This window comes from Protopterus annectens, chromosome 1.part1 (genome assembly GCF_019279795.1).
Source record: "Protopterus annectens isolate FY-2018-M chromosome 1.part1, PAN1.0, whole genome shotgun sequence".
Lineage (NCBI taxonomy): Eukaryota > Metazoa > Chordata > Ceratodontiformes > Protopteridae > Protopterus > Protopterus annectens.
The window spans coordinates 419988744-420002780 of NC_056726.1; the positions used below are offsets into that span (position 1 = coordinate 419988744).

Sequence of the window (14037 nt, forward strand, 5' to 3'; positions counted from 1 at the left end):
AAATCTGCCCTTTTCCCAACTGTAGTGAAGTCTCAGAGTTAGTATATCTATTTGGGGGGCTACCAATTCTTTTCCTTTAGAAAGAAGTCAGTGATTCGATATTGTACAGCTTCGACAAATACTTGTCGATTAAAGGTAAGTCGACATTTTACTTGTTTGACTTTGTAATATAGACCGTCTGAGTACCAGGCCAACAAACACCAAGATAAGACGTGCTGGTTACAGAAACGTATTTGGCTGTGTAGCCTGACTGTTGTTTTTATTGTCAGAGTTTGGATCATGATTTTTCTATCACAAATATAATCCTGCATTTGCATGCCTAAATCTCATTTTAATAAGTGCAACTGTGGCTATCAGATGACTAAGTAAGACCTGTACAGACATTGCCTACAATGTTAAAGTGCAATTCTAGAATGGAAGCTGCTGTTAAAAGAGGTATAATTAGCAGGCTATATTAAAATACTCCACGATAACTATAGGAGTCAGAGGAAGTTAGAATGGTTGAGAAGAGAGATTGAAAATTCATAAGGAAACAACTGGAGGACATGTGTATGGGTTGCAGATATGCAACAAAGTTAAAAGATGTAGGATTTTTGCTTAGAAGTGTTTACAAAGGTATTTTTACACCCCCAAGGAGACTCATATGTTTTGGAAGTGTAATGAGTTGACTTTAGAAATTCCCTGTAAAGTACTCTGTTAGAAATAATGGTTGAGCAAATGGGTGTAACTAAGGAAATTATTTTTCTGAGCTGGGTTGCATGATCTGAATTGCCTAGACAGAGTAAAGGCCTTGCCAAGTTTATTTCTGATGGCTGCCAAAAATGCAGTTACTAAAATGGAAATTAGTCTAAATCAGCCTTATTTGAAATATTTAATATTGTAACAGAGATGAAACATCTAAAAGTGGGATCTTTAGAAAAGGGTATTAGAAAATTACATAAAGAATGGAAATTGTGGGGACAACACATGCAGAGTAAGGTGTTAAATGAGGAGGAGGTGTAACAGGAATTAAAAGCAGACAAACTCGAGAAAATGTTACAAACTTCTCCAAACACCAAAACCAACTCCACTTAAACTCCGATGCCAAAATGAAAAAGTCAATAGTCTTCCAGTATTGCTGTGCTGCAATAATCACGAATTACTAACAGGAATTAAGCAATTTATGTAATGCTGGTTGATGCTAACTGTACAGAAGAATATATGGGATGTATAATAATTGTAGCTGTGAACACGATAATATGGTTTGTTTTGTTTTATATAACTGTATGGCGCCTGTGCCATAATTGTAATTTAATAAAGCTGTTAAAAATGTGAAAAATTGCTGCAACTGCCAGAAGTTCAGCTTCCCTCCTCAGCATCCAAGGAGAAATAATTTGTTTGCTTACTTCACCTAGATGCCAGATCTTCCTCAAATTAAGTCCAGTGTCTGGCTGCCCCCACCCCAAACCCCACATTCCCCTTTCAGGTGATGTACTCACTCATGAATAACATTTCAAAGCCAAACCAGTCCTTTGCTGAGCAGCACAGCTATGAATGTCATTTATAACTGAGACAGATACTTCAACAAAGTATTAGTTTAAGGGTCTGCACACTTATGTAACCAGCTTATTCTATGTTTTTTTTTATTTTTTATAGTTTTCCCCCTAACACATTTGTTTGTTTTTCAATTGAATTGTACAGTTTATAGTTCACATTAAAGGTGGGAAAAGTTTTGAAATGGTTTATTGTGGTCTCATTTTTTATATATCAATAACCTGGCATTTTAACAGGGGTGTATACACTTTTTATATCCACTGTATGTGTATATATATATATATATATATATATATATATATATATATATATATATATATATAATGTGTGTGTGTGTGTGTGTGTATATATATATATATATATAGTTTTATATATATACATATATATATATATATATATATATATATAGTTATATATATACATATATATAGTTATATATATACATATATATAGTTTTATATATATATATATATATATATATATATACATATAGTTTTATATATATACATATATATATATATATATATATATATATATATAGATATAGATAGATATATATATATATATATATATATAGATATATAGATATATATATATATATATATATATATATATATATATTTATAGGATCCCCAAAGTTAGTCGACTGTGGATAATGTCGACATCTTTCTCAACATACTTTGGTTGACAAAACAGGTGGTCAGCAGTTGTGCAAGACTGCTGCAGTGCCTTTTCTCAAGTACTGTGCAATCTCCGAGTAAGAATATTTAAGTAGCAGAAAGTGTAGGGGTTGTAGAATGGCTACCCCCTGCAAGAAACGGTATTTGTTCGCATGGTCCAAATTTATGGCTCTGAGCAGGTGTATTTGGATTTCGATTTTTTTTTTTTTTTTTTTAAAAAAAACGTTTGTGGTTGAAGTTTATAGTGTCAGTCTACTGAAGACTAACTTCTTTAGGACCACATAAATAAAACTAGAAAAGCTGCAGTCGAGCAACATGAACCACTTCTGAAATTTGCTCCCCAGATATGAATTAATAGTGGTAATCCTGACATTTCACTCTAAGGATTAACAAACTTTGTTGAAGTAATGCTAGTTTCAAACAAGATTTAATCACCATTTTATGCTGTTGATTTTAGAATATGTTGCCCATAGCTATAATATTGTGGTGCAGCGGTTAGCGTTGTCACCTCACAGCAAGAGGTTCTCTGGTTTGATTCTCGGCTGGAGCGCCTTCTGTGTGGAGTCTGCATGTCCTCCCCGTTGTCGAGTGACGTTTAAAGACATGCAGGTAGGTGCGTGCGTGAATGGGTGTGCCGCCTTTGAAGGTTGAGCATCGGGCTGGCACCTTGGCACTGTAAAAATCCACTGCCAGTCATTAGCGAACCGGAGTTCCTCTGTAGCGACCCCTAACCAGGAAAAGCCGAAAGACATTAGTTTTAGCTATAATACTGTGGAGTGTGCTATTTCAAGCATATTTAAAAATGAACATGTCATATATTGCGACAGGGTTTAATTTGACTAAGTACTGTTACATCTGGAGTAATTGTTTGTGGCAATTCCTTCATCTGTAGAAGATTTAGTTTAGTGATATTACTGACAGGGTGACCATGGGTATCCATTTACTTTGTCCAAAAAGTTGTGTATTGCACTGTAATCAATAGGATGTCTACAGAATGTTGAAAGAAGACTAACCAAATTACTAATCCCATCATACACATCCTGACTGAAACCAGTCCTAGAGTGTTGTACTAGGTTAATCATGTAATCTATGAAATATATGCAAAGCTTAGAAACTGTTAAAAACTTGTTTTTTTTTTTACTTGAAAATGAAAGGAATAAATATTTTAATTATTTGTAGTAAATGCAGGACTCTGGACTTGGTAACAACTATAGGAATAAATGACTGATGCCTTTACCGTGTAAAATATAAAAAAGCTATAATCAGGTACTGTCACTAACAGAAGTTACATTTCCTGCTGTTTAAAACTGTATCAGTGTCAGGATTTCCTTTAACTTTTAAAAGTAAGTTTTCAATCTTTTTGCCGGTTTGCTAAAATATGCCTGTGCAGAAGAATATGTTGACATTTAGTGGCTTATTGCAAGCCCTACACTGACTCAAAGATTCAGCTAAGCATTTGCAGCTCAATTGCTATATCTTCTAAAGCAAGCAATTGAATTATTTTAGCAATATGTTGCCCATTGTAAAATATTAATCTGTACTTTTTACTGAAGACCGTTCAACTAGAATGAAGTTTTTTTTGTTGTTTTTAACAAGAAACATCTTTATTACATTATCATGTATGATGCAGGCAAACTTACATTTATATAAATGAAAATAGACTATAGCAACACAATCTCATTTGCAAACATTATGCATTACAAACTGTGCCAAACAACTGTAGCTGCAAACATTATACATCACTTTTAATATATTCTGTCATTGTCAGTCAACCATTACATAGCTCATTCAAGTCCTGGCTTCTTTTAAATCTCATTCCTCCTCTGCATGTATTGATCCCAGATTTCCCATTTTTTTCTATGTAATTTGCTCCTATCCTTTTCTAAAAATCCCATGTCCAGTTGTTCTATCTCTGTTGCTATCTTCTCTGTTAGTAAACTTGGTTTAGAATTTGATTTCCATTTTTAGTAATTACGTTTTTTGTAGCCATCATAATTAGACTCAGCAAGCCCTTACTATGTCTAGCCAATTCCGATTCTGTATCATAGCACAAAAATCATTTCCCCACTTGCTCCAATTTTTCTCACCCAGCATCTCTGATAGAGTAGTCTGCAGGGAATCTTTAAAATCGGATAACTCATTGCACTCCCAGAAAATATTTTCCCAGTTACCTCTTTCTTCCCCATCACACCTCCAGTATTTGCTGTCTACCTGAGAAAAAAATTCTTGGAATATAAAAATACCTATTTAAACACTTCCAGGCAAAGATCTTAAATCTTTTAGATTTTGTTGCATGGTTGGGAGACATACATATATCCCCCATTGTTTCTTTGTGAATTGTTTATCCAGTCTCTCTTCCCAAACCTTCCTAATCTCCTGATTGTTTCTTATAGTTATCATGGAATATTTTATATGCTGTACTAATTATTCCTTTCTCAACTGCAACTTCTGTTCTAGATTCTACTAAAAACTCTACCAGTGCTGGTCTTTCATTTAGGGACCCCCCCTTATTTCTTTATCTTTACCTGTACTCTGATGTCAGCCCTTGGTAAGGAAGGCATTCTCTAAACTGCAGTCCAAATAAGTTCTTGGTGCCTTCCCATTCTATTACCTTTCCCTCTCTAGTTATTTGCCGCCAACACATTGGTTCCTTTGCCAGTTTTCTCCAATATATTCCTGCCCCCTCCTTGCCTGTTGTCTACATCCCTAATTGCAGTCATCCCTATCAGCAGAATCTCCTTTCTCCATTCTTGCATTGGCTTAGTTCTTAGAACACTAGATTGAAGCTTGATCCCAAGTGAACTTCGTAATGCATGTCTAAATGCCAGAAGACATTGGCAATTTGGAGGTGAGCTTTAGGAAATGCTTTTAAAAATTGCAGAGGAAATGTTAAAGCTGTTTTTCAGTTTTGAACTGCAGAATATGCAGCAGCGTGTGTCTGGTGAGAGTATTTACCACCACATGCAAATGACAGCAGTTTGGCACAGATGTTTACCACTATGTCCTGCTAGAACTAAGTCTTGCAGCAGTTCTGGATTTGAGTCTTTCAGCACCCATGTGTCCACTTTGTGACACTGAGCATTGTCTGCAGATTAACCCTGAAAAGATGAGTCTCTACAAGGAATCGGTCTTATTTATGTTGTATCTTCTCTGCAGGTGGTATGTGTGAAGAGGATGTTCTACATATTCATAAGTATCATCATGGTACTGGGCTGGAGTCTTCCCTGTATTTGAGACAGTGTGGGAAAACCAAGCAGCATGTAGTGAGACCCTAGGAGTAAAAAGGTTGCAAAGAAATTTTACTTCACACACAGTTCATTGTACTCTTAGAATGTACTTTACTCAAAAGATACATAAGAGGAATTTTACCTGAGGACATTTTTGACTTGTGCAGTTGTATAAATGCAATAGAATGTATAGTGTGTGTGTGTGTGTGTGTGTGTGTGTGTGTGTGTGTGTGTGTGTGTGGACCAAGTGGTCTTTTTAAGCAGTTATACTGCCAATTGTGTTGACAACATTTTGAAATCTTTGAGTGTTTGTCTTTGTTTTCTGCAGATATTGGTTATGAGACTATGATCAACACTATGCTGAAGGATCTTTTCAAGTTACTGGTGTCATGTGTCGCTGAACCTGCTGAGACTATTTCCAGAGTGGGCTGCTCTTGTATCAGGTGAGAGAACTAAGATTAAGGTGGTAATGCAGCATTTGTTTTTGGCTTAGAAAATATGAAAGCAAAACTACTGCAACTTACTAGATATGAGCGTGCTTTCCACAATAATATTTATCAGTGCTTTGTGCTGTTTTCTGAGGAATGACTTGCAGTGGTACCACTTCTGTCAAGATTATGACATTGTCGATTCCCAGCTGTTTTGAAACTAAAATCATTTTCCAGTTATCTTGTCATTTTGTAAAGAGGATTAAAATAATGAGCTAACATGAGTCATCCTTTTGTCCAGGGCATGATGTCCTCAGCCTCCTTTAGCCTGCTATGTGAATCTGAGAAAAATAACATTGCTTAAAGGTCAGCCTTGAAAAGAGGCTTATAGCTTTTACCCTGTTAAAAAATGAATGCATTAAAAAAAAGTGCAGAGTGACCAGGTCCTTGACTTTTCAGAAAAGTGCCTGAGCTAATAACTGGAGATTGAGTCACTCAGGATGTAGTTGGGGATTTAGACCTTTATGCCAGTGGAACAGGCTGAGGAGGAGTATAAGTATCAGATATCAAGGCTGATGTTGTACAGACCATATCAAGTTAAGTGTTGCCATGTTTAAGGAGAAAGCTAATGGTTTCACAAATTTGACTGAAATCAACTCGGTGTATTGAAAGCTTTAATGTGTTCTTTTGACTGAATGATTAATATAGTTGATTTGTCAAAAACAGCACAGATAAATCAGTTCGTTCTGCCATTTTAAGTTGTCACATTGCCCAGCATACCTCTCAACATGGAAACATCAAAAATCTGGACAAAGGCCCATGAAAAATAGGTACAACTGGCAAAAAATTTGGACACTGATTAACATAAAATTTGCATACACATTTATGTAACCCCACCCACTCCAGTGGAATCGTGGGATATGAACATTGAAACAGAACTTGGAAATAAAATATTAAATGCAAAATATAACCAGAACAATAGCGTTTTATTTATATTAACGTGAACTTGTATAAAACTAAAATGTAATTTTCTTTTATAAAAATAAAATTAACTGTTACATTAATATTAATAAAATATAATCGGAGCAATACTGTTTCATCTATATTAACATTTGAACTTGTATAAATCTAAAACACATTCTACACAATTAAGTTCCTAGCCAGTCATTGCAATCCAGTGACCAAAAACTCCTCTCTCTCTCTCTCTCTCTCTCTACAAATCTAGCAAATCTGCTGAGCATTGCCTCTACTCAAAAGGTTGCTAAGGCCTGGAACTCCTTACCTGTATCCGTCAGGTCTATGCCCTCCATCCCAACATTCAAAATTGCTCGGAAAGACTTACTATCTAAAATCTGTTTTTATTCTTGCTCAAACCCAGGAAAAGCTATATCCCTAAATGTACACAAATACCTTTTCATCTCTTATACCTCCTTACTACCCCCTCTTCACTTACTTCCTTGCTGCTATATGCATCTAGAAATAAGAAGTAGCAAATTGCTTTTGTGTTGCGGAACTAGAAATAATCATCAACACTGCTCTGAACTTCTCCACAGCCGAACCTCCGATTTGAACCCAAAACACATTGCAAACGTACAGGCAAACAGGTTTGCTGTCAGTTTTCCCCTGTAACTACCATACCAGCTTAATTCATCCCAGGTTGCTTCCCCCACCTACTATATCACTAAGGATCATGTGATTACGGTACTTTCTAAGACTAAAAATACTTATGACATGGGTCCAGACAGCAAACAGAGTTGTCTAGAAGACAGTGTCAAACGTGCAGTCACTGATCCCCTTCTGAAACTGTAAGCCTAACTACAGGTTATGGTCCCTGAATCCTGGGGCACTGTTATAGTGATGCACTTCCACAGGGGTGGACCCTGGAAACTACTGACACATCACCCTTATTTGTAAACCATGGAACACATCATCAACCTGTTAAGTTTATAATAGCAGTACTTAAAACTCTGTCCCTAGTTTTTGCCTTTGTTCCCCATTATTTTAAGATGTGTCCAGATATCTTGCACTAAAAGAAACAGTAAATAAAATAAAAAGTCGCTGGATACACACAGCACGTAACTCTTTATTAGAAAAAGATGTGAGCGCTTTCGCAGATGTTAACCAATTTAGAGAAGGTTGTTTTGATATCACTGTGGAACTGATCAAATGTCATGGTAGCAAGTCAGCTGCTGTTGCTTTCAGCCTGCATTTGAAGTGGGGCTGACCAGTTTCTAAAGCTTCCGGGTACCTTCCTTGTACCTAAACTGTCATCTCCAGCTGAACTAACTGAAAATACAGCTTTTCGTACCAAGCCCTTCAAAGCTTTCCTGCAGTTGAAGAGAGTGCTCCTGTGCAGATTTTCAAGGCTCACCTGTCAGCTTGTGCTATTCTTTTGCTGGACAGATAAGTTCCTTCTGGGGAAAAAAACTTCAACATTAAAAAAAATGTTGTTTTATTGTCCTTTCTTGTTTAGTAAAGTTCTTTTTAAACTAGGAGTCTGTGTTTTAATGGAGTGTCATGAGACTTAACTCTGCATTTAAATCACAGTGCACTTTTTTCCTGTCATTTTAAAAGTTGTTTAAAGTATTTGAAAAACTTTGTTTCTGTTGAGCGGTTGTGTTTACTTTACTTTTGGGGGCTGGAAAAATGTTTTAAAGTGGCTTTTTTAGTGATAAAAGTTACTTTTAAAGACTTTAAATGGTTTTCAGTTTTTGCTACTTGTTTTCCACAGGAAAGAGGCATCATTTTTGGTTTGACCATGAAACAACTACTGGTGTCATGGTTGGTCTTCTTGCAGCCATAAAAACAAGAACTTAAGCAAACAGTCTTTGTCCTTTGTCACCACAGCAGGCTAGCAATTTATCTTAGCTGCAGGTGGGTGACTGCTGTGACCATAGCATGCTCCTCAGGCCATTCATCCCTCTGGAGTAGCCCTACAGCCAGCCACCATAGACCAGCGGTTAGCTATATCCTCTTTGATTGTTGGGATCCCCTCAGTAGGAAAGAGAGAACCATTCTTGTTAGTCCTGGGAAAGAGAGCTGAGAAGACTTCCCTGTTTGTTCAGAATGTTGTGCCCATCCATGGGGAAGCTGCTGATGTTATCAATAACACTGTTTCCCGTTTTTCCTGTAAAAAAAAAAAAAACAGAAAACTAAGCATGCATCTACTCCTCCACAAATTTCCTTAGACAGGAGTATTTTACTGGGTCTGGCTCAGAGTTTAATTCCAGCCATTGATCCTGGCTGGTTAAAAAAAAAAAAAAAAAAGTAGAGACCTCTTTTCTTGAAGAGATTCAAAAGTCTGAATCTGGACAAGATGCTGAAGGAAAACATACTGGATTTTATTATCCATTTTCAGTTTCAGACTCTGAGGAGAGCTTAGTTTGTTTCTCCCTGTGGGGTTTCTCTTTCTCTGAGACTGTTTCCAGAATATGCCAGTATTTTCAGTGAGAGAACACTGAGGTTTCTCAGACCCTTAAAAAATAGTATGATCTGTTTTAAAATAAATTTCTGGAACCTTCACCCATACTTCCAGTTCTGCCAGCTTTAGAGGATGTATGTCACTGCCTGCAATTTTCCTGATGAACATCAGCCTGCTGCCCCTAAGAAGTCAAATAGAATATATAAAGTGCCTCAATCTTTTTAAGTTTTTATACACTCTTCCCAAACATGACCCAGTAGCTATAGCATTAGTGAATCCTGCTGCTGATAAACATTTGTTTAATTACGATCCTAATCTTTTGGACAAGGTCAGCCCTGTATATTAGTTTATTCTGACTAATTGTGAAAGTATGAAGAGTATTTTGTCTACAGTTTCTTCTTCTGAGGAAAAATCTGCTTTAAATAACTTAGTTTCTTCCAATTTACAAGTCACCACTCATTGTTTTGTGTGTGTGTATATGACTGTTGATACTTCTTCCAGGGCTGTGACCACTGGTACTCTTTTGAGGAGTTTTACCTGGTTGCATTCTCAAAACCTCCCAGATGATGTGAAAAATGAGATTTTAAATTCTCCTTTGGGTATATATTTAGTTTTTTGTTCCTCTGCTACAGAGGTTATCAAAAATGTGACGAGGGGTAAATTGATATTGGGAATCTCTAAGATTTTTCAGCTGTCCTTTATACGTTTTCTAAGGGATTCTGTAACATTCATCCAGTTTTGACAAAAAACAAAATACAGTCTCAGTAAAATGCAGGTAAACAGGTGCTTAAGAAATGGCAGGTGGGTTCCAAAAAGAATTCAAGAGTCTCCCAAAACTAAGGACAGTCCAGCAAGTCAAAACGACTATTTAATGGACCTTGTTCCTACCCTGGAAGTCAGTCTTCTCTTCCAAAAAGTCTGACTCTCCACTTTTCACTTTGACTTGGATAGTTTCAGACAAATGGGATCCAAAGATCAGTCATCAAGGTTACAGATGGGAGTGGGAGGAAATCCCACCTTTCCAGGGGGTAATGCCTCATCCAAAAACCAGATTCCTGTATTTCCTACTGTCCTTCAAAACATGGTATCCCAGGGTGTGATAGAACCAGTTCTTCCTTCCCAGATTGGGAAAGGATTTTATTCGAGGATGTTTTTAGTACTAAGGAAAGGGAGAAAATGGGCACCTGTTCTGGATCTTTCTTTCCTAAAACTGTTTGTTAGTGCCCAAGTTCAAAATGATGTTACTTCACAACCTGTTATGTATTCTTCCTCATTTAAGTATCCTGGTAACACTATGTTTAAAAGCTGCTTATCATTACATCCCCTTTCATCCAGAATTCATTACCAGTTCTTTGCCTTACCCGTGGACTATCCACTGCACCAAGGGTTTCACAATGTGTCTGGTTCCAGTTATAGCTCAATGTAAGCTAATGGTATCCACATTTTTTTCATATTTAAACTGCTTGCTTATCTTTACAGAATGTTTCACAAAGTGTCAGGAATATCTTACTTGGGTGAGAGATCTCTTACACAAGCTTGGATTCCAAGAGAACTTTACATTTTTTTTTGACCACTTCAGATAAGATAGTGTTCCTGAGGTGTCGGCTAGACACCTCGATTCATAGAGCTTTTCTTCCAAAGGAAAAAAAATCGACACCTAGATCTATTTCTTTTTTTTAAGCAAGAAACATCTGTTTTGAAATATTACTTACGACACAGGCAATCATACATTTATGTAAATTAAAACAAACTGTATTGACAATTTCAATTGCAAATGTTATACATCACTTGTAATCTATCCAATCATGTCAAACTTTAGAAATCTTATTCAGTTCCTGCTTTCCCTTTAACCTCATTCCTCCTCTAAAATATTATTCTGCATGTATTGTTCCCACAGTTTCCATTTCTTTCTTTGCCCCAACCTATTCTAAAGCTCCCACTTCCAAGTGTTTTAATATATTCACTGCTTCTAGTACAAGTGGTTTAGACTTTGATTTCCATTCTCTAGTAATTGCTTTTTGGCAGCCACCAAAATTAAACTCAGCAAGGCCTTACTATCTCTAGGCAATTCCAATTCTGTATCATAGCTCAAATAATAATTTCCTTTGTTACACCACTGTGCTCTCCCAGTATTTCTGTTAGAGTAGTCTGCAATGAATTTTTAAAGTCTGCCAACTCATTACACCCCCAAAAGATATCTAAATCTATTTTTAAGGTTTTCCGCTCAGATTGTTCACTGGGAGGGAATACCTCTGGATTTTGGGTCTCACAGCATCTGTGCTTCTCATGAGACCTGAGACGATGTGAGGTATTGCCAGCTATGCCAAGAGAAGTAAGGCAGTAGATGTGTAACATATGCCAGCACAGCTTTCTGGAATTTTGTAAAGAATTATAAGTCATTTGTATATCAAACTGATATGTACAGATGCTTGTGTTGAAATATGTATTCGTAAAGTTGCTTGTGTTAAAAATGTATAGACAGTGTGCCCTGCTGGACATAAAATAAATATGCATGTATTGTTGTAGCTGTTTAAATGTACATGTTTTAACAAAGGATACTGGAAGAGAAGAGGTTAAAGTATGGTTTATTACCGCCTGTAGGAAGAGTGGAATTGTTTTATGGTTTTATGACCTTCAGGAGCTGCAGCATATCTTAGCAAGGCTCTCTATATGTGTATTATTGACACATACGTGCTAAATCCTGGCAGTTTCTAGTAATGGAGGCTTGCATGGGAACCAGAGGTCAGATGACCAGATGTATGTGACGTCATTCTGGAATCCATCACTAAAATAATGTTTAATACTAGGTGAGACTGAAGTTTCAGGGCACTGTGTTTTGGAAACCTGACTTAGAAGGATCACTCATCTACTTCATCTTGCATTGCACTATTAAGTGACGAGGGAATAGTAACTCTCTAGATTAGTCCGGAAAGTATAGTGAGATTTGTTAAGTACTGTTTTTCTGTATCTGTGTGAATCTATCCATCTGGGTTATTTTAATGTATCCTGTGGTTGAAATTCTGCTGTTTATTGTAACTAGATATTTAGTATTTTCATTTTATTTTATTATTAAATATATTTAAACTGCTGGTCCTTTAGAGAATATTTTAACTTTTGAGAATACTCATATCGGTTAGGTGACTCTGTGACCACTCCTGAAAGCCTTACTTACTGCATTGGTCAAATTACTATTCGTATTAATATTAATTTCACTCAGTGTAATTGGTTACCCTTATAAGAGCCTTAGAGTAGCTAGCTTTAGAGTGTCTGGTGGCTGTAACTACCTTATAGTGTGGGCAGAAGGGGGCATAGCTAGTAAACCTGTGCCAGCCTTTCGTGTGTGTGTGTGTGAATCAAATATCAAAGAGTGTGTGTATCAGTTACTTGGAGCAGGGACACAAAGTACTAGTTTCACAGAGAGAGTGATGGAGGACTTAACTTGGGCACTCGGCTGGGGACTTAACTCTGCAGCTGTGTCAGTGGCGAACCTTACTGGGAAACTAGGGAAGAGAGAGAAACCCAGACCCTGGGCTGTGTGTGTTCCCTATGTGCTCTTAAGGGAAATTGTGCTTGACGCAGAGATCAGCTGGAAGTACTGGGTGTATCCATTTTTGTTCCAAGTGAACATCCCTCTCCAGTGTCAGTGGTAAAGATTCAGGCTCCTTGATTAGTGGCCTACAATAGGGACATCACAAGATCGATGTCAGGAATCAATATGAGAAAAATACAGTGGTATCTGATGTCCGTTTGGTCCCAGCACTAATATCCTTTGTCTTCTCAAATCCCAGTGCTGGGGTTTGTCAGAAGAGAAATAACTTGGTAGAGACAGCAAATTTCCCTAAATCCAGATGTCCCTGGAGACTTCAAGATGACTGTGCAGAGATAAACAGCTTAACTTCAGCTCTACCAGTATGAAAAAAGAAACTGAGCGATAAGGTTTAGTAATTCTGACAGTTTTAGTAAAATTCAGATCCTGGCTAGGAAGTATATTGCCTGGATGCCAGTAAAGAATAAACTTAGATACAAAAGGTGAAGAGAAAACTATGAAGAATTCTGCTGCTCATCAGCAAAAAAAAAAGGGCAGTTCAAGCATCAGATTTGGCACAAGAGACGGCTTTCAATAATTTAGAAAAAAATAAATCAAATGCACTAAGAGCTGATTAAAACATTGAAGGACTATATCAACTCAAATAAAAGGCTGAAAAATGGAAGAATCTTTAAACAGCTACTCGAACTGATAAAAACTGCAAAAAGTCAGAGGTCAAAATGGAGAAAAGGCTTGGCTGACTGCTTTTACTGTATTTGTGTTTCGTCCTACTTTATTACTAGGGGCATTGACTACAACTCTGATCTGTGATATATAACAATAATTATCCTTTTTCTGTGCTTTTAAACTGTTTTTTTGAGTGTATCTGCTTTAGTTTCTGAAAATAAAATATATATATATTCTTGTTTCCTGCCTTTCTAAGCTAGTATAGTCCAGTTTTCAGGTTAGTGCTGAATTCAGGGCTGTGTTACAAATCTCTGTGTTTGCCCATACCTTACTTGGATAGAAGGACGTTTCTCTGTTCACCTGTGAGAGAGGGGAGCTTTGAGCAGCCTATCTGTCCCTGGAGGAGTGGTTTCAGCCTAGAAATTAGTAGTTTATTGGCCATTTTGGGCTAATTTCTATCTCTTTCATTTCCCTGTTATAAATACCATATTTGCCAGGTTTTGCATGCCGGGCAGCACCAGTTAGCTATGGTAAA

General features: G+C 36.8%; 1 protein-coding gene across 1 annotated transcript in view; it reads left to right on the plus strand.

Moving 5' to 3' along the window:
* Positions 1 to 14037, plus strand: part of ARFGEF3 (ARFGEF family member 3) — a 2280599-nt gene that overhangs the window by 1884161 nt on the left and 382401 nt on the right. The window contains exon 29 of the mRNA XM_044087095.1: positions 5769 to 5883. Within this exon, the coding sequence (XP_043943030.1) occupies positions 5769 to 5883 (115 nt within the window). The remainder of the gene's footprint in view (positions 1 to 5768; positions 5884 to 14037) is intronic.